The 15,059-nt window shown below is 39.7% G+C and overlaps 1 protein-coding gene across 1 annotated transcript in view; it reads left to right on the forward strand.

The window, feature by feature from the left end:
- The first annotated feature begins 711 nt into the window (after window positions 1-711).
- The window catches only part of LOC117804742 (ninjurin-2-like), a 44,765-nt gene continuing 30,417 nt past the window's right edge, over window positions 712-15,059 (forward strand). Inside the window, exon 1 of the mRNA XM_034673082.1 lies at window positions 712-807. Coding sequence (XP_034528973.1) covers window positions 712-807 — 96 coding nt within the window. The remainder of the gene's footprint in view (window positions 808-15,059) is intronic.

Below are 15,059 nucleotides of genomic sequence, written 5' to 3' on the forward strand. Positions count from 1 at the left end.
TATGTAGGCGTTTGTAAGCTAAGAAACTGCTGTGTTCATGGGTGTTACTGACCTCTATGTGGCCATGCCCATGGTTTAATTTTAATTTTCATGTTTTTAGATATTATTTTCATAAACTTCTGGTTTCATTCGGCCTGTCTCCTATGCTCTGAGAATCTTTGGGTCCTTGTTAGGAAGCCTGGAATCCCCTGGTTCAGAGAGCTGTACACTACAAACAGTGGAGCCTCAGAGCTTTTACGAGAAAATGTCTGACCTCAGTTAACTTGACAGAAATACCACAGAATGTTTTTGTCGAGCAAACAGGCACAAATAGACACAGCATGGTGAGCCCTGGTTTCCAGTGGTTTATCAATCAAATAGAGTCATTGACAGGGGAGAAGACTAACTTTACACTTGAACAACATTTGCCAGGTTTCAGTATGAGGCATCATTTGGTTTTCCAGTATCCTTACAAACTAGATTGGTTATAGGGGGAGGATAGAAAGAGAGAGGCTGAAAGAGTGCAAAAAGAGAGTGTGACGGGGTGAATAAGCTGTTTGTTCGTCCCTGCGCTGTCCTCCCTGGCCTTGCTTGGTGCTTGGTGCCTAGCGTCTAGGGTCATTTCCTTTCATAACCACCACTGCCATCCTTGCATTAGCATTTTCACCACTGTGGGGTGAGACTCGAGTGTGCTAGTGTGTGTGTGCTTGCTTGTTCGCTACGGCTCGTATTATGCAGGGACTCGGGAAGACAGAGCGGGGGGATCAGGGCCGAGACATCGACCTGACATCGCTGAGATCCACCATGCCAGCCAGCGGCCCTTTGCAGGTCAGTGCAACCCGAGAAAAATGAAAAAAATGTATGAAGCAGCGCAGGAAACTGAAAGAGTCATTTAGAGACAAAGATAGAGAGAAAAATCCACAAGGAAAGAAAAATGTGTATCATCCTGTGTGTTTAGCCTCTCCTGCGTTTCCTGTCTCTTCCTTTCCTTCACTATTTCATCACTTTTCCTGGTCAATCTGTGGCCCTGAATTTGCCACAGAGCTGTGGTATGTCTTGCCTACGTGAGGTCTGAGGATCAGAGGGCTTATGTTTGGGTGGTCTTTGAGTCAGTACTCTATTCTCAGACCAAGTTACGATCGCAGCATCCATCAAATATCAATTAGGGCCTGGGCGCAAAGGCTAATAAAGTCCACTAATGCAGCAACAGGTCAACAGAGCAGGTACTCACTAATGCCAAGAAAATAGGTCAAGGTAGGGTGAGGGACCTTTTCTACAAATTTTCAAAAGCCTATTTTTTCTGGTATCAATGCTTTGTCTTATTTGAAAGAATTTCAATGTTTTTGTTCATTTTAAAAGTGTGTTTATTTGGCTTCAATCAAACCAATATTTTGAATCCTTCTGACTCATCGATCACTACACTTATACCTATGTGGACAGCCTCACCAAGACCACAGACCCATCTTCCACATGTACAAAAACCACACAAACAGTCTCCGGTGTCTGATAGAGTTCTTCTTCTGTATCGGTGTCAGGGCCAGCAGTGCTCCTGCCTGTCAACCCAGCAGGGCGATCAGTTACTTGTTTAAATATAGCTGCACAGTCTGCAGTGAACAAAGTGCTATTACTCAAGACACACAACAAGTTGTGAGAGTTATGTGTGTGCTGTGGGAGTGTGGGAGTAAAATACTGACAGTATGTGGAGGAGAATGTCTTTTTAATACGGCCACGATATAAAATATTTGAATCACTTTTTTCAGTCTGTTCATTCTCCAAAATGCGGTTAAAGTGTGACTTTTATTTCACTGTTAACTTTGTTCTTGATTACTTGGAGATGATGTGATAAAATCAGACTAGTGTGGATATTGCTAGCATGACATGACCTGTAGGTTTTCAGATTGTCTTTCTGAAGCTTTGATTTTTGCCGTTTTTGCCATCACCATCTTGTTGTTTATTGTGGAGTCAGAAGTGGAAAAATTAGATGGCTGTGGATACAAATTGTATTAGTTCTATCTTTATTAAGAGGTTGTTGTGTTTGGACATATCAACAGTGTTGAGCAAGTTACTGAGAATAAGCAATTAGTTAGAATTACTAGTTACCATGATCAAAAAGTTACCAAAGTAATAGCTAAGTTACATAAGGGATAAGGTATGGTTAGCAGGTAGTTATGGGAAGTAGAATCCTGACAGCGTGAGACCAAGCGGCAACCCCCGGTCTCAAACTATGAAGCCCATGCGGAAGTGTTATAAACTGCAATTCATCGAGAATCCGGTGCGTCCGAAAATAGTGCCAAAAGAAAGGGGGTTTCTGGCGGCAAAGTCAAGAGCTTCAATTTTTTCTAGTAGAACATGCAGTTGCACTGTGATGAGTGCCTGGACCATATTTTCTTAACTTAAGCAAAAGAGGTGTCCCTGTCTGCAGAAAATTGTAGCCTAGCTTGCCTGCCGGTCATCTGGGAATTTTCTCATTAAAGGGGAAGAGCTCAGCAGCACTCAATTAGGCTAGCAGGAGCAATAGTGTAATGTAACTCATATGACCCCACTTCAACAAAAAATGAAATATCCCTTTAATCTGGTGACTTAGGCCATAAACTCATTGGGACAATGTTTACTGACTTAATCCATACAGATGAGAGGCAGCTCCATTTTCTCATAAAATCCTATCTTTATTCAACCAATTAATGCCCATAGCAGTCTACTTGGAAGAAAGCAGGTTTAAGGCAAATGTGAAGATAATTTGAAAAAGTATGATCATGCTGGATTTAAGAAGACTTGAAACAAGTGATTCAGTCCATAAATATGTCAGGGAACTTTCCCTGAGGTAATAAATAAAGTGAGAAGAAGTTTCTTTCTTAAAGACTCATATGCAATCCTAGCTCATTTTGCAGCCAGGGCATACAGCCCCTGCTGGCCATTAGAAACAATGCAGGTTTAAGACATTTACCTCTGCAGTGGCATTACTTTTGAAATAAAGAGGCTCTAAATCTGCTTTTTATATACAGTCTGTGGTGCATATTGATAAGGTCATGTCGTTTTACCCAACAGCAGTCTTCCATTAGACATCCTGTTTGCAGAACAACGGTTGCAGTAGTGTCTTGTGCATTTTTAAAATGTCAAAAATAACCAGCTTTCTAACCACCTCTATATTTACAACTTATGAATGCTGGTTCTGTTCATTGCAACTAAAGTTGTTTTACACCCAACACTAAACACACACAAATACATGCTTTTATTGGCTGTTGGCAGAGCCAGAGGTCTACAGTAGCACCCTTAATCACAGATAAGCTGAGAATGTATAGCAACACTTGGCCAACATCAGCTGCTGGCTACTGCCGTTACTTATATCATGTGGCTCAGAGTCCAAATGTTTACATTCACAGATGCCAAGTCCTCACCACAACTATTCACTTCAACCCCAGTGGTTTCATCATATGCTGACAGAAGTGAAGAGAGAGATGCGTGATCCCGAGGAAAGCAGAAATGAGTGTACATGTGTGCAATTGTGTGTGTGTGGGTGTTAAAGTACGCGTGTGTGTTTGAAATCCCTCACTCAGCATGATACACATCCTGTATGTCAATATCAGCTCACGTTGGTATGTGTATTATTGATGCTATCATTATTGCATGGTGCATCTCATATAGCTTTACCATGCTGTTTTAACAGACAGGTGGATGGCTAGTTGCTACTGCATGTATAGTTGAAGATGCAGCAGGTGTAGCAGTATGGTGTAGGTTTATGTTTCTTTTGAATGCTATACTTGATATGGTTTTCTTTGCAATCACAATCCTCAACCTGTGATTTATAGTTGCTTGTTACATAGTATACTTGTGCAGAGGACTTACTGGGAAACACTGCAGCTGGTCTTTGAGCTCTGAAATCACATGCTTAAAATGTTTATGGCAGAAGCAACCATGTATTCACACATACATGTAACTCCCCCAAACTTTCAGACATTTTCTGGTTGAACTTCATGTGTGCAGATTTAGTTTTCTAAACGACTGTACCCGATAGTTTTCTTGCCAGCCCCCTGGTTAAATGTCTGCGTGAAGTTGGGGCAAGCTGATGTGAGAACACAGCAGGACAATTCATTATGAGCAGGCAGACGAGGGTGATGACATTCGTACCAGTGTGAACCTGAAGGAGCGACACGTTGTGGGATGGATAAAAACATTCAAGGTCGAAGAAAGTGAAGAAAAACAAAGATCAGTCACTTTGCATGATGTATAAATGCCCATGCAAAAACTGTCATCATAGCATAGATTGCTACTGCTTCACTTCAATGTGGCTTACCGCAGTGTGCTTTTGATGTCATGTACTGCCTACCAACACTGCTCTGCCTGCCCACTATCCCCCTGACCCAAGTACAAATGCTAACTTGCAACCATGCTGCTGCTTTTCATGCCATATGGACTGAATGCTTTTCAAAGTTTAACAAATAAATTGTGTCAACCCTCCTGTTATGTTGCAGGTCAAATTGATCCTTTTTAAAGTTCAAAAATTAATATTATTTTGTTATGTAAATTCTTCTGCTTGCCTTAATAGGTGAAATGAACATATATAAAGAAAATGGTTGATTTCACATATTTGCAACCCCCCTGCATGTTTATAGATATAGATACTGTTTGTGGGTCAATTTGACCCGGCAGTCAAAGTGGAGGCTAAAAGGGGTCAGAAGTGTCAAATACTAATTGTTTCTTTGCAACTGTGTGAAATATTTCACCCAAATCATACACACATACACACACATACACACACATCCCCCGACACACACACACAAACACACACACACACACACACACCCTTTTAACATGAATTTTCATTAAAAACGATTGAGTTATCCTCATTGAACCATGATCTGTGAGAATCAAAGAACACCATTGCACTAAATACTGATTTAAATAGTTAGTAATGGAGTTCATAATGAGATTAAAAAATGTTTATTGGGAATTTTTTGGGTTCTGACACTTTTGGATAATTAAACATTCCCCGGGTTAAATTGACCCAGGAACATTATTGCTGTTCCTGAGAAACGAACATAACAGGAGGGTTAAAAACCAAATGTTGCAGCTTTTACTGAAGAAATGGTGAATGATACTGACTCGTTGCTATCAGTCAACAACCCATCTTCACCTTTGATGCTTTAGTTTGGACAGTTTGTGCCATGTGTCAGTAGTGCTTATCAAATGTGTTTTGGTACTTGCTAGTGCGTGTATTATTAAAGACAGCGTCTAAATATAAAATTGAGATGAGCTAAACTAACTCTAGAATCCAGCTAGAGCTAGAATTTCTTATATTTTTAGGAGACTTCTTTCTCAGACATCATGGCAGTTAAAAAAGGTCCCTGTAACCCACATTTACGCACCCAAAGGTGGGCCACAGACCGATACACAACCTCCAATCTGTTTCTCTCCAGCTTTATGTGACTCTAGTCCTGACCTGAACCCACCAAGTCTTTATCATCCACCAGAGACGCAGCTATTCATTGATACTGAATGCAAAACTGGCCCACTCTGGTTCTGATCCAGTCACCCTGAATAAACAAAATATAAGTCCATGCGTTTGTGGAGATTTTCAGGAAATTACTTTAAAAAGTATGCTTTATCAAAGTGCCAAAATACACTTGAGTTGAATCTTTAAATTCAGATGATACTTATGGATTTACACTTGATGTGGGTCATCTTCAGATGTGTGTCTTAGTTTCTGAATTCATGTCATCCTCTCAACATCTGGACGTACTACAGTCATATAAGCTTCAGATGGAGTCCAGAGGAGAGCGTGTAAATAGCTGAGATAGGATTTATGATGTTTTCACGCAGCGTCTGTGTGGAGCTGCCATGATGAATCTATTTCTATGGTGTGAAGTCTTAACACCTCTAAGTCACTCTCTATGTTTGGAGCACGGCAGCAGGGCGTGGAGCGCTGTCACAGGACTCAGAGGAATCACACTGACTTTCTAAGCATGGACGTCATATTTCAAAGATGGAGAGTGGGGGGGGGGTCCATTAGTTATTTAATGGTGGTTTAACAGACAAACAAAACTTATGTGTAACATTTTAGGGTCAGTTTAATTATCAGTAAAACAAATAGCCTTAACACTTCAAATAAAAAGCAGAATCCTTTTGGACCCCTGAACTTGAATTGCTTTAGAGTATTCTATATTTACAAGAGGGATTCAGTTTGAAATCAATAAATATATTATATAAGAAAAAACTAAACATCTTCATTTGTTGGGGTAAATCTGAAAAAGTGGTATCACCCTATATTCAGAATGTGAACTTTTTATACCAATATTCATTCACAACACTTCACTGACTGATCAGTGAAGCGAGTGTACCCCTCATGACTGTCACTGCTGTCACTGACACTACAGTGTCATGGGGGATGAAAGATGGAGAGACACGGCGAACATCCAGGAAAAAGTGACTCAAAAGTAGACCAAACAAACCAACAACTTAGGAGGAGCTATGACGTTGATTTAAGATATTGGTTAAAAATGCAGCAGATATATTAAACAACTGTTAAGTAGCCAAGAAATGCGGTCACAGAGTGTGATATCGGAAGATGGCAAGCCCAAGAAGAGCGTCCTAAAAATGTTGACAGTCTGAGACAATCAAGTGTGTTAGTGTGTCTCTAAAAAGGCCTTGGAGATCAGCATTGACGCTACATATGATTGATTTGAACTGATGGATGGCCTAATAACTAATAAACAACAGGTTAATTTCATCTCACAAACACACAGCATCAGAAGTTAACAAACTGTAGGCTGTGGCTAGGGGTGGGAATCGAAAACCGGATCCGACTTGAAACTGGTTCCAATTGATCAATTTCATCAGAATTGTACACCTCAAATGTTATTGATCCTTCTTAACGATTCATCTCCCAGCACAATGTCATGTTGCGATACATTGCATTACGTCACACACTCTGCGACACAGAACTGCTTCAACCACGAGACGTTCAGACTCACAAGGCCGAAAATGAGACACCGAGAGCAGGTAACATATCTCTGCAATGACCAAGGGTTTTTCCTCTCCAAATTCAAAGTCTTTTCATCCAGGCTCGAGGGGCCACGTCCGGACTAACACAGCCGAGAATGAGTTCAACCTAGTGTTCAGTATGTTCAAGTTAAATATGTTCACTTTCAGTCTTGTGCAGACATAATTTTGGTAAATAAAATGGTTCCTTTTGGTGCAGAAGACTGTGTGGAACTCCTTTTTTTCCCCTCAAAAAAATACTCAGGAAACGTTAGGAGGATTGACAAGGAATTGGATTGATAAGCAGAATTGACAATGGCATTGACATTGATAAAATCTTATCAATTCCCACCCCTAGTTGTGGCGCTGATAAGCTCAGTGGTAAATGACCTGCCCCACATACAGAGGCCTCAGACCTCAAAGCAGTTGGCCCAAGTTTGATTCTAACCCAAAGCCTTTCTCAATCTTTTTTCATTCTTTATCATTCTCTACTGTCTCTTCCCAGCTTCAAACACTTTCCCCTGTCCTATCATCTCAATAAAGGCATAAAAGACTCGAAAACAAAACCAAACAGGATGGTTGCTCAGGTTACATACAAACAGTAACTCTGCCATAAAATCTTGCCATGCCATGTATGTATTACGTTTAATTAGAGGCCATATAAAGCGTCTTTTGGAACTAGCTTCCTAGCCTTGCTGCCTCCAGATTTATTAGCTTCTGCAAACAGGAAGAGCCCCCCGATGTAATGTGTGCCCAATACAGATACTTTGATTACTCAAATGCACATCTTTCTCTGTACAGGGTTGAGATATGGTTGAATTTGTGACTTAAAACAGTGGACATGAATATGTTGTCTATCTATGAACCTTGAAGCAGAACCAGCTGCTTTCTTTGGATTGTTGGCTCACCCTGATGTGTATCAGTGACACTGAAAGGGCATGGGGTTCACCAAATGAAAATTGAAATCACAGCGACCCTACAAGCATGACAATTATATTTCAGAGACTTGTAAAGTCCTTTACTGCATGTGAACAAGCCTGAACTGGTCATTGGGTGCCTTTGGCAGATGCCAGGGGGGCAGGGTCACTTTAAGGCCAGTCTTACATGTCATACCATAATGATCATATTAACAGATGATGACAATATGTCTACGTGTATTATAACAATACCAACAACTGTCTTAAATTGTTCCGTCAGCTGTGTTTATTCCCAAGTTGATGTCCAGAGGTTTGTTGTGTGTTTGGTCCTTTATGTCCCTTGATGGCTGCCGTTCCTGTCGTCTCCTTCCCACTTCTCTCACCTTCCCGGAATACATTGCTGCCTCTCTGTGACATTATGTGTGTCTGTGTGTGTTTGTAACCCTTTCTTGGCCCCTACATGGCAAATGCCACATTCTGAGTGTGGGTGTTAAGTACGAGAAAGTGTGTGTTTGTGTGTGTGTGTGTGTGTGTGTGTGTGTTTGTGTGTGTGTGTGTGTGTGTGTGTGTGTGTGTGTGTGTGTGTGTGTGTGTGTGTGTGTGTGTGTGTGTGTGTGTGTGTGTGTGTGTGTGTGATTCTGAGAACTTTCATCTGAGACTGAATGAAGTCTCATCTTTACATGCCTGTTATGTTGTGTAATAGGTGTGTAATATTATATTTGCATGTTAACACTGTGGCAGATTCGATCTAGGCTATTAGTGTGTCAGTCACCAAGTTGATGTTGTTTCATAAATTCATATCTTCAGTGTACTTACTGTGGTATTTATAACCAGATGTTCTAGTTCTGCATATGTTCTAATATGTCTTAAAGCTGAACCAACTGACTTTCTTCTGATTGTCTATCAGCTGTCATCACACCTCAATTTTCATTTGTAAGTTTCCTCTGTTGTCATAGTGATGGCTCTGTTGACAGTCAACCTCAGTTGGTGTTCAGAGGTTGTGGCACCTCTGAGACCTTCTTTCCCTGTTGTCTTGTTGCCTGAAGAAGCAACAACAGCTCACGTTACAGCCACTTGCTTCTACTTGACTCAGTGATTGACCTGAAAGTTCCAGAAAAAGTGGATCTAAGGTTTAATAAACTCTTAAGCTTCCAATCAGAACCTACTGACTGAGCCTGAAAATATCAAAATGTTCAGCTCTTTTGGGCCAGTTCAGTGTCTTCTCTTAGTTTATTACTTTTGTTTAGTTTTTCCCCCACACAAAATGTTAGATAAAGATGGCTGAACCTTTTTGCTTTTCTCTCATAGCCAGTGGGGCAAAAAAGTATTTAGTCAGCCACTGATTTTGCAAGTTCTCCCACTTAGAAAGATGAGAGAGGTCTGTAATTTTCATTAGAGGTACACTTCAACTATGAGAGACAAAATGAGAAAAAAAAATCCAGGAAATCACATTGTAGGATTTTTAAAGAATGTATTTGTAAATTATGGTGGAAAATAAGTATTTGGTCAATAACAAAAGTTCAACTCAATACTTTGTAACATAACCTTTGTTGGCAATGACAGAGGTCAAATGTTTCCTGTAAGTCTTCACCAGGTTTGCACACACTGTAGCTGGTATTTTTCTCGTTGTAGTAGTCACAGATAATTTTTACATCCAAATAAATCAGTTTCAGAAAATTCTGTTTGTTTTTCAACATTTTAAATTTAATTTAGCTGACTTCAGCCTTTTTTGGTGAACAATGAAAAGCTACATTTCTGTCACAATCTGAAATAGGTGTGGCTAAACACTCAAATTAACACACCCAATGACACATATGTCCCCGTTAACATCTGTTTTTGTAATCAGCAACTGGACACAGATATTAGCCTTGGAACATAATGAACCTGCCAAACAGTGATTCAGATGTGCTCCTAGGAAACTGGCCTTCATTCATTGCTTTATTCAAATCTAGGGATGCAGGAAACAGATTTATTTGAGAGGATACTGATGAACAATCATAACCTGTTACTTTACATTGGACTAATGTCAGAAGTCTATATGACCCTGGTAAAACGTATGTCACTGACGTTGGTGTCAATCAAACGGTGATTGTGTGTACAGATCACATCAAACAGGGCAGGGAGGGATACATCTGCAAAGTTGCAGCAACTTGTGATATTGTTAAACATAACTATTAGCTGGTCTTTTCACCAGAAAGAGGTTACTCATCTAGTTCTGTAAATACAGTGATTTTGTCATTAGTTGCTTTATCTTTGAGTTGTTTCTCAGAATCTCTCTGCGGTTCTCAAACACCTGTTGAATTGGCACAGCAGCCCTTTTTCTTGGTGCTCATGCTAGCTGCCGCTACTACTGCTTCCTAAATTTATTCGGTACATCTTTGTTGTGACGACGACTATTCCTCTACTCTCAGACTATTTGAAGTATTGCAAACTGCGATTGTTCTATCCTCTGAAACTGTGAAAACATCCACACCGGTGCCGTCATTTTCCCTCTCTTGTCGGCTTGTTGCGTCTGCTCTCGTTCTTCTTCTCTGCACGTAATGCCGCATCACATACCGCCACATACTTTGTCAGCATGTGTAGGCTTGTTGACTAAAGGAAAGCACCTTTTATCGGTTGAGTTTATTGGATTAAGGTGTTATCAGAATGATAAATAATGATGAAATAACAGATATCAGACAGATATAAATCTTGTATCCCTAAAAGCCTGTTTTTTTGTTACAAATGTCTCTCTGATTATTTTTGAAAAGACAATTTACACCGGAAGAAATGTAACTTTTAACCTTATTTTAATATTTATCCTAATATGTGGAAAACTTGTAATCAAGGATTTGTCTCTTCTTAATATTAAATGTGGAAAAAGTGAATGTATTTTTCCTTTTTGTCCTCACTTACAGTTTTTGTCAGTTCCAGTGTATGTTCTGTGTCCGACTTTCTTCTTCATCGTCCCCCTTTTATCTTCTTTACCCTATCCCCTTTTCCATGTATCTCTTTTCTTCTCCTTTCCTTGTCTAAGAAATCTTTGTTTTCTTTTCATTTTGTGCAGGAAATGACCACTGACTCGGTTTGAATCTGAAAACAGCTTTACAGGAAAAGAGTTCAATTCACTATACATATGTGTTTGGCAGAGAAGTGGGAAAAAAAGTTTAGAGAGTGGCTGTGTGTGAGGAAAAAGCCAAGATGAACAATATCAGACGTAACATTAGATCCTAGCAGATAAAAACAATTAGATTATCACACACACGGACCAGTCTGTCTGCCTCCTGCACGGCAGAGAGAAAGCACAAATATCCTCGTTATGGACAAACAAATCTGCCCATTTATTTCCTCTTGAGTGGGATTTAAAATCTTGTGTCCAAGGTCAAGTTGTAATAATGAATACATTATTTATAAGACTTACTAAATTACCATGATAAAAAACCTTGTGCTAGAACACTTGAAATAAATCACTCACTCTAGCTTTAAAATGTTATGTCACACTTTTGTTCCTCGTCCACTTGCTCCAGTCGTATCTGCCAAGAAGGAACAGGAAACCATTCTGTAGTCCTGGGGCCCCCCTGCTGTGACACACCATACTAATACACACACACACACACACACACACACACACACACACACACACACACACACACACACACGGATGTACATAAATCACAAAAACACACCACTTAGATTTCCAAGTCCACTGAACGTCAATCTTTTCCCAGACTTAAACACACCCTTCTCATTGAAAACACATGTAGCTGTTGTGTTGGTTTTCTAAGAATTCAGCAAGATTTATTTCAGAAAATAACTGTGAATTGATATCAACTGCACATGTACTACTGCAGTGGGGGGAGTTGCCTTATGCTACAATTTTACTCCTTACTTTAAGTGTTGGATCACAGCCAAACACACATTGAGACACTGACACACACACGGGGCCCCACATCTGTGGAAAAGCACTCACATTAAAATAGACATAAACATGTACAATGTCGTAAATTTTTACAATGGCTCAAAGACTGTGTGCTGGGTAGCAGATTTACTCTGCTTGTTAAGTAGGGATCAAATTGATATAAAAATAATAGAACTGGTTCACAGAAAGAACAAATTGACTTAAATGTGGAGCTGTACCTTTAAGAGAGGCACCGAACATATGGAAAGAAAAGAGTGTGAATTTAATAAAAAGGTACAAATGGAAACTGGTTTCAAATGGAGACACGCACACTGAATCTGACCTCCTGTATTTGTTGATAAAATGTGTTGCCATGCAGCGGGCTGCTGGCCAGTATAAAGTGTGCATATTTATGTGTATATACGTCAGTTTCAGGGGTGATCTAAAGGTAAACACAGGCCTCGCTATATCAGTGTTTTCCCTCTCTCCAGCACAAGTGTTAGGTCATCGGGTAAGACAATGTGTGTGCGAGCGTGCATGAAAAGGAAAGATCCCGGACGTTTATGTTTCTTGTCAGTCTTGTATGTGGGTGTACGGGCATGTTTGCATTAACTGCCCGGTTGACACATGTACAGTATTGGTGGCTTGCATGGCTGCTAGCATGTGAGTAGCTGTATGCCTGCTCCATTTACAAAGGTCAACACAAGAATCACAATTAGATTTTTAAATGTTTGTTTTTGGCTCATTGTTAGCAGAAAAAAATATTCTTGAAACTACCTGACTGTTACCAAGATTTAGCTCTAAGCTAGCTGTTACAGAGTTAAATATTTCCCAAATAAGTTGGTGGGGACCCAAACTGGAGCTACAAATCAGATAGCACACTTAAATCTATAAACACTTGTGTTAATTTCATATTTGTGGAAAATAGACTTATTTTTGCTAATGTACAGTTCCAATCACATAGCCTACAGCAGAGTTAGCTATTAGCTAGTAAGATTTAAATGTATTGAAACATTTAGCTAGAACATAGAGCCAGATATTTCTTCAAGAAGTTGGCGGAGACCAAAAGTGGAGCTTCAAGATCGGACAGTGGGCTAATACTCCATAAAGCTGTTTCTGGTTTATGTCTGCTGGGTCTACCACTAGGCTTGTATAAGAGCAGTTGCTATCAGTACACAGCAGAGTTACTTTTTAGCTGGCGGAAATGTTTGGGGCATATGGTTTTAGAGAGCTGTATATTTCCTTAAGAGTTTCTTCAGACCAAAATTAGGGTTTAAATATGACATACAAGACTGCAATTCATATTTGCCAAAGCTGCTTTATGTCTCTGCAACAAAGCTTATGTTTTCTAACCAACAGTAAGCATCATTAAACAGCAGAGTTAGCTATAATTTCTTGAGCAAATTGGGGCATTTAGCTGCTAAAGAGCTTAATACCAGCTGTTGGAGTTCGGGGACACCAAAAATAGATATTGGATTTGCACTCATGTTGCTCAATGCTTCAACTTTTGCTTGAGTTTGCTAACCAACAGCTTTCTGACTGAATTCAGAGCTAAAAATAGAATATATTGAACAAAATATTGGACTTACATCCATAAGTGGTTCGGACTCTCTGTTGTATCTTAAATTTGGCAACTGTTTTACAAGTTTTCAACATCAATTTGCCATTAACACATAGCAGAGTTAGCCATTACAATGGGTTCATGTTAGAGCAGTCAGCTGTGAAAAATGCAAAACATTTCCTTCAGAAGTTGGTGGTGACCAAAACTGGAGCTAAAAGATCAAATTTTGGACTTGATTTATTTTTTTCACTGATATTTATAACCTCAATTGTGGCTTCTTATATAGGATGTACAACCAAACAATTGTTCTCCAACAAGTGTAACTCAAAAAGTGATTGTATGTGTCAGAGTTTGGTGTGAATCCTACTTGCACTGCGTCCTGGTGGCCAAAAAGCCAGTCACTGCACTTGTCTCATACAAATAATCACAATAACATTAAGTCAAAGTAATAAAATAATGTAGCAATGTGAGGTCATATGTGATTTGTAATGTGTTTAACGGGAATGAGGGAGCCGAGGAGTGATGGAGGAAAAGGAGCAGAGTGGGAGGTGGGTGAGGTTCTGTCTTACATCATCGAGTCTCTGTCCCTGATGTTCCCCAGTGCCTGCAGTGCTCATGGGACTATTGTTGATTGATTTCAGTGCCATGAGATCACACTGAAAGTGAAACAAAGGCACTCTGTTATTATTTGTCCACCGTGCAAAAAGACATTGACAAAGCCTTGAGGGGAATACACTCTCCTCTCTGCATACATTTATTTATAGCTTGAGAAAATGTGTTCTCTTTATATACCTTAAAGCTAGAAAAAAATGCATGTTATATTTTTGTGTCTGTAAATATAGAATGGAAGATAGTATGTTTTCTTTGGTCAAAATGTGGACACGGTGCTAAGGGAGCTACAGCCTATTCATTTTATACCCACCAAACTATATAACGATTTAGACACATGTTACTACAAGACATATGCAGCATGTTGTATTTTGAAACTTTCCCATGACCAGACACATGACATGTTTGACAGCATTTTTTCTTAGTAGTCTGTCTACATAAGCCTGCTCTGTGCAAACATATACATCATGTTTAAGAGCCTCTCAGGACCTCATACTTGCCCTCACTCAGCTGAGGCCATATGAAGCTATCTTTTGCATTTGTGTTTGTGTTTGTGTTTGTGTCAGTGTGTGTGTGTGTGTGTGTGTGTGTGTGTGTGTTAGGGTGGGGGGTCATTAAGCAATATCCTTTTACCCTTTGACCTCAGCGAAAAAATAAACAGCAGTAACTTCTGCAAGCCATAGTATTGTCAAACTGATAATGCAGCCAACCTTGATGATAATTTTTAAGCTTTGCTGCTAGCTCAGTTATTGGCTGATCGCACCACTTATTTGGTCTGGACTAAAATATCTCAACTGTTATTCGATGTATGACCATAACATTTTGTTTAGCCACTAATGGTCCCCAGAGAAGAAGTCCTATTCACTTTTGTTGACCCCTGACCTTTTCCATGACATTGCCTGCAGATGGATATTAGTAGTTGTATGGTTTTCTGCAAAATGTGGACAGACAGGCATGGTCTCTGGAGGATACATTTTGATGCCTTTATTTTTCCTCTAGGACCACCAACAGGTCAGTCTTTGTTTTGTCAAACTTTATTTTTAGTGCGGTGTAGCAAAGGCTGGCATTGTAACAGACTAACTTATGGAGGTAACAAGGTAAACGTTTAGACTGCTAAATATTGACACGCTAACATCAAAAT

This window comes from Notolabrus celidotus, chromosome 21 (genome assembly GCF_009762535.1).
Source record: "Notolabrus celidotus isolate fNotCel1 chromosome 21, fNotCel1.pri, whole genome shotgun sequence".
Classification (NCBI taxonomy): Eukaryota; Metazoa; Chordata; class Actinopteri; order Labriformes; family Labridae; genus Notolabrus; species Notolabrus celidotus.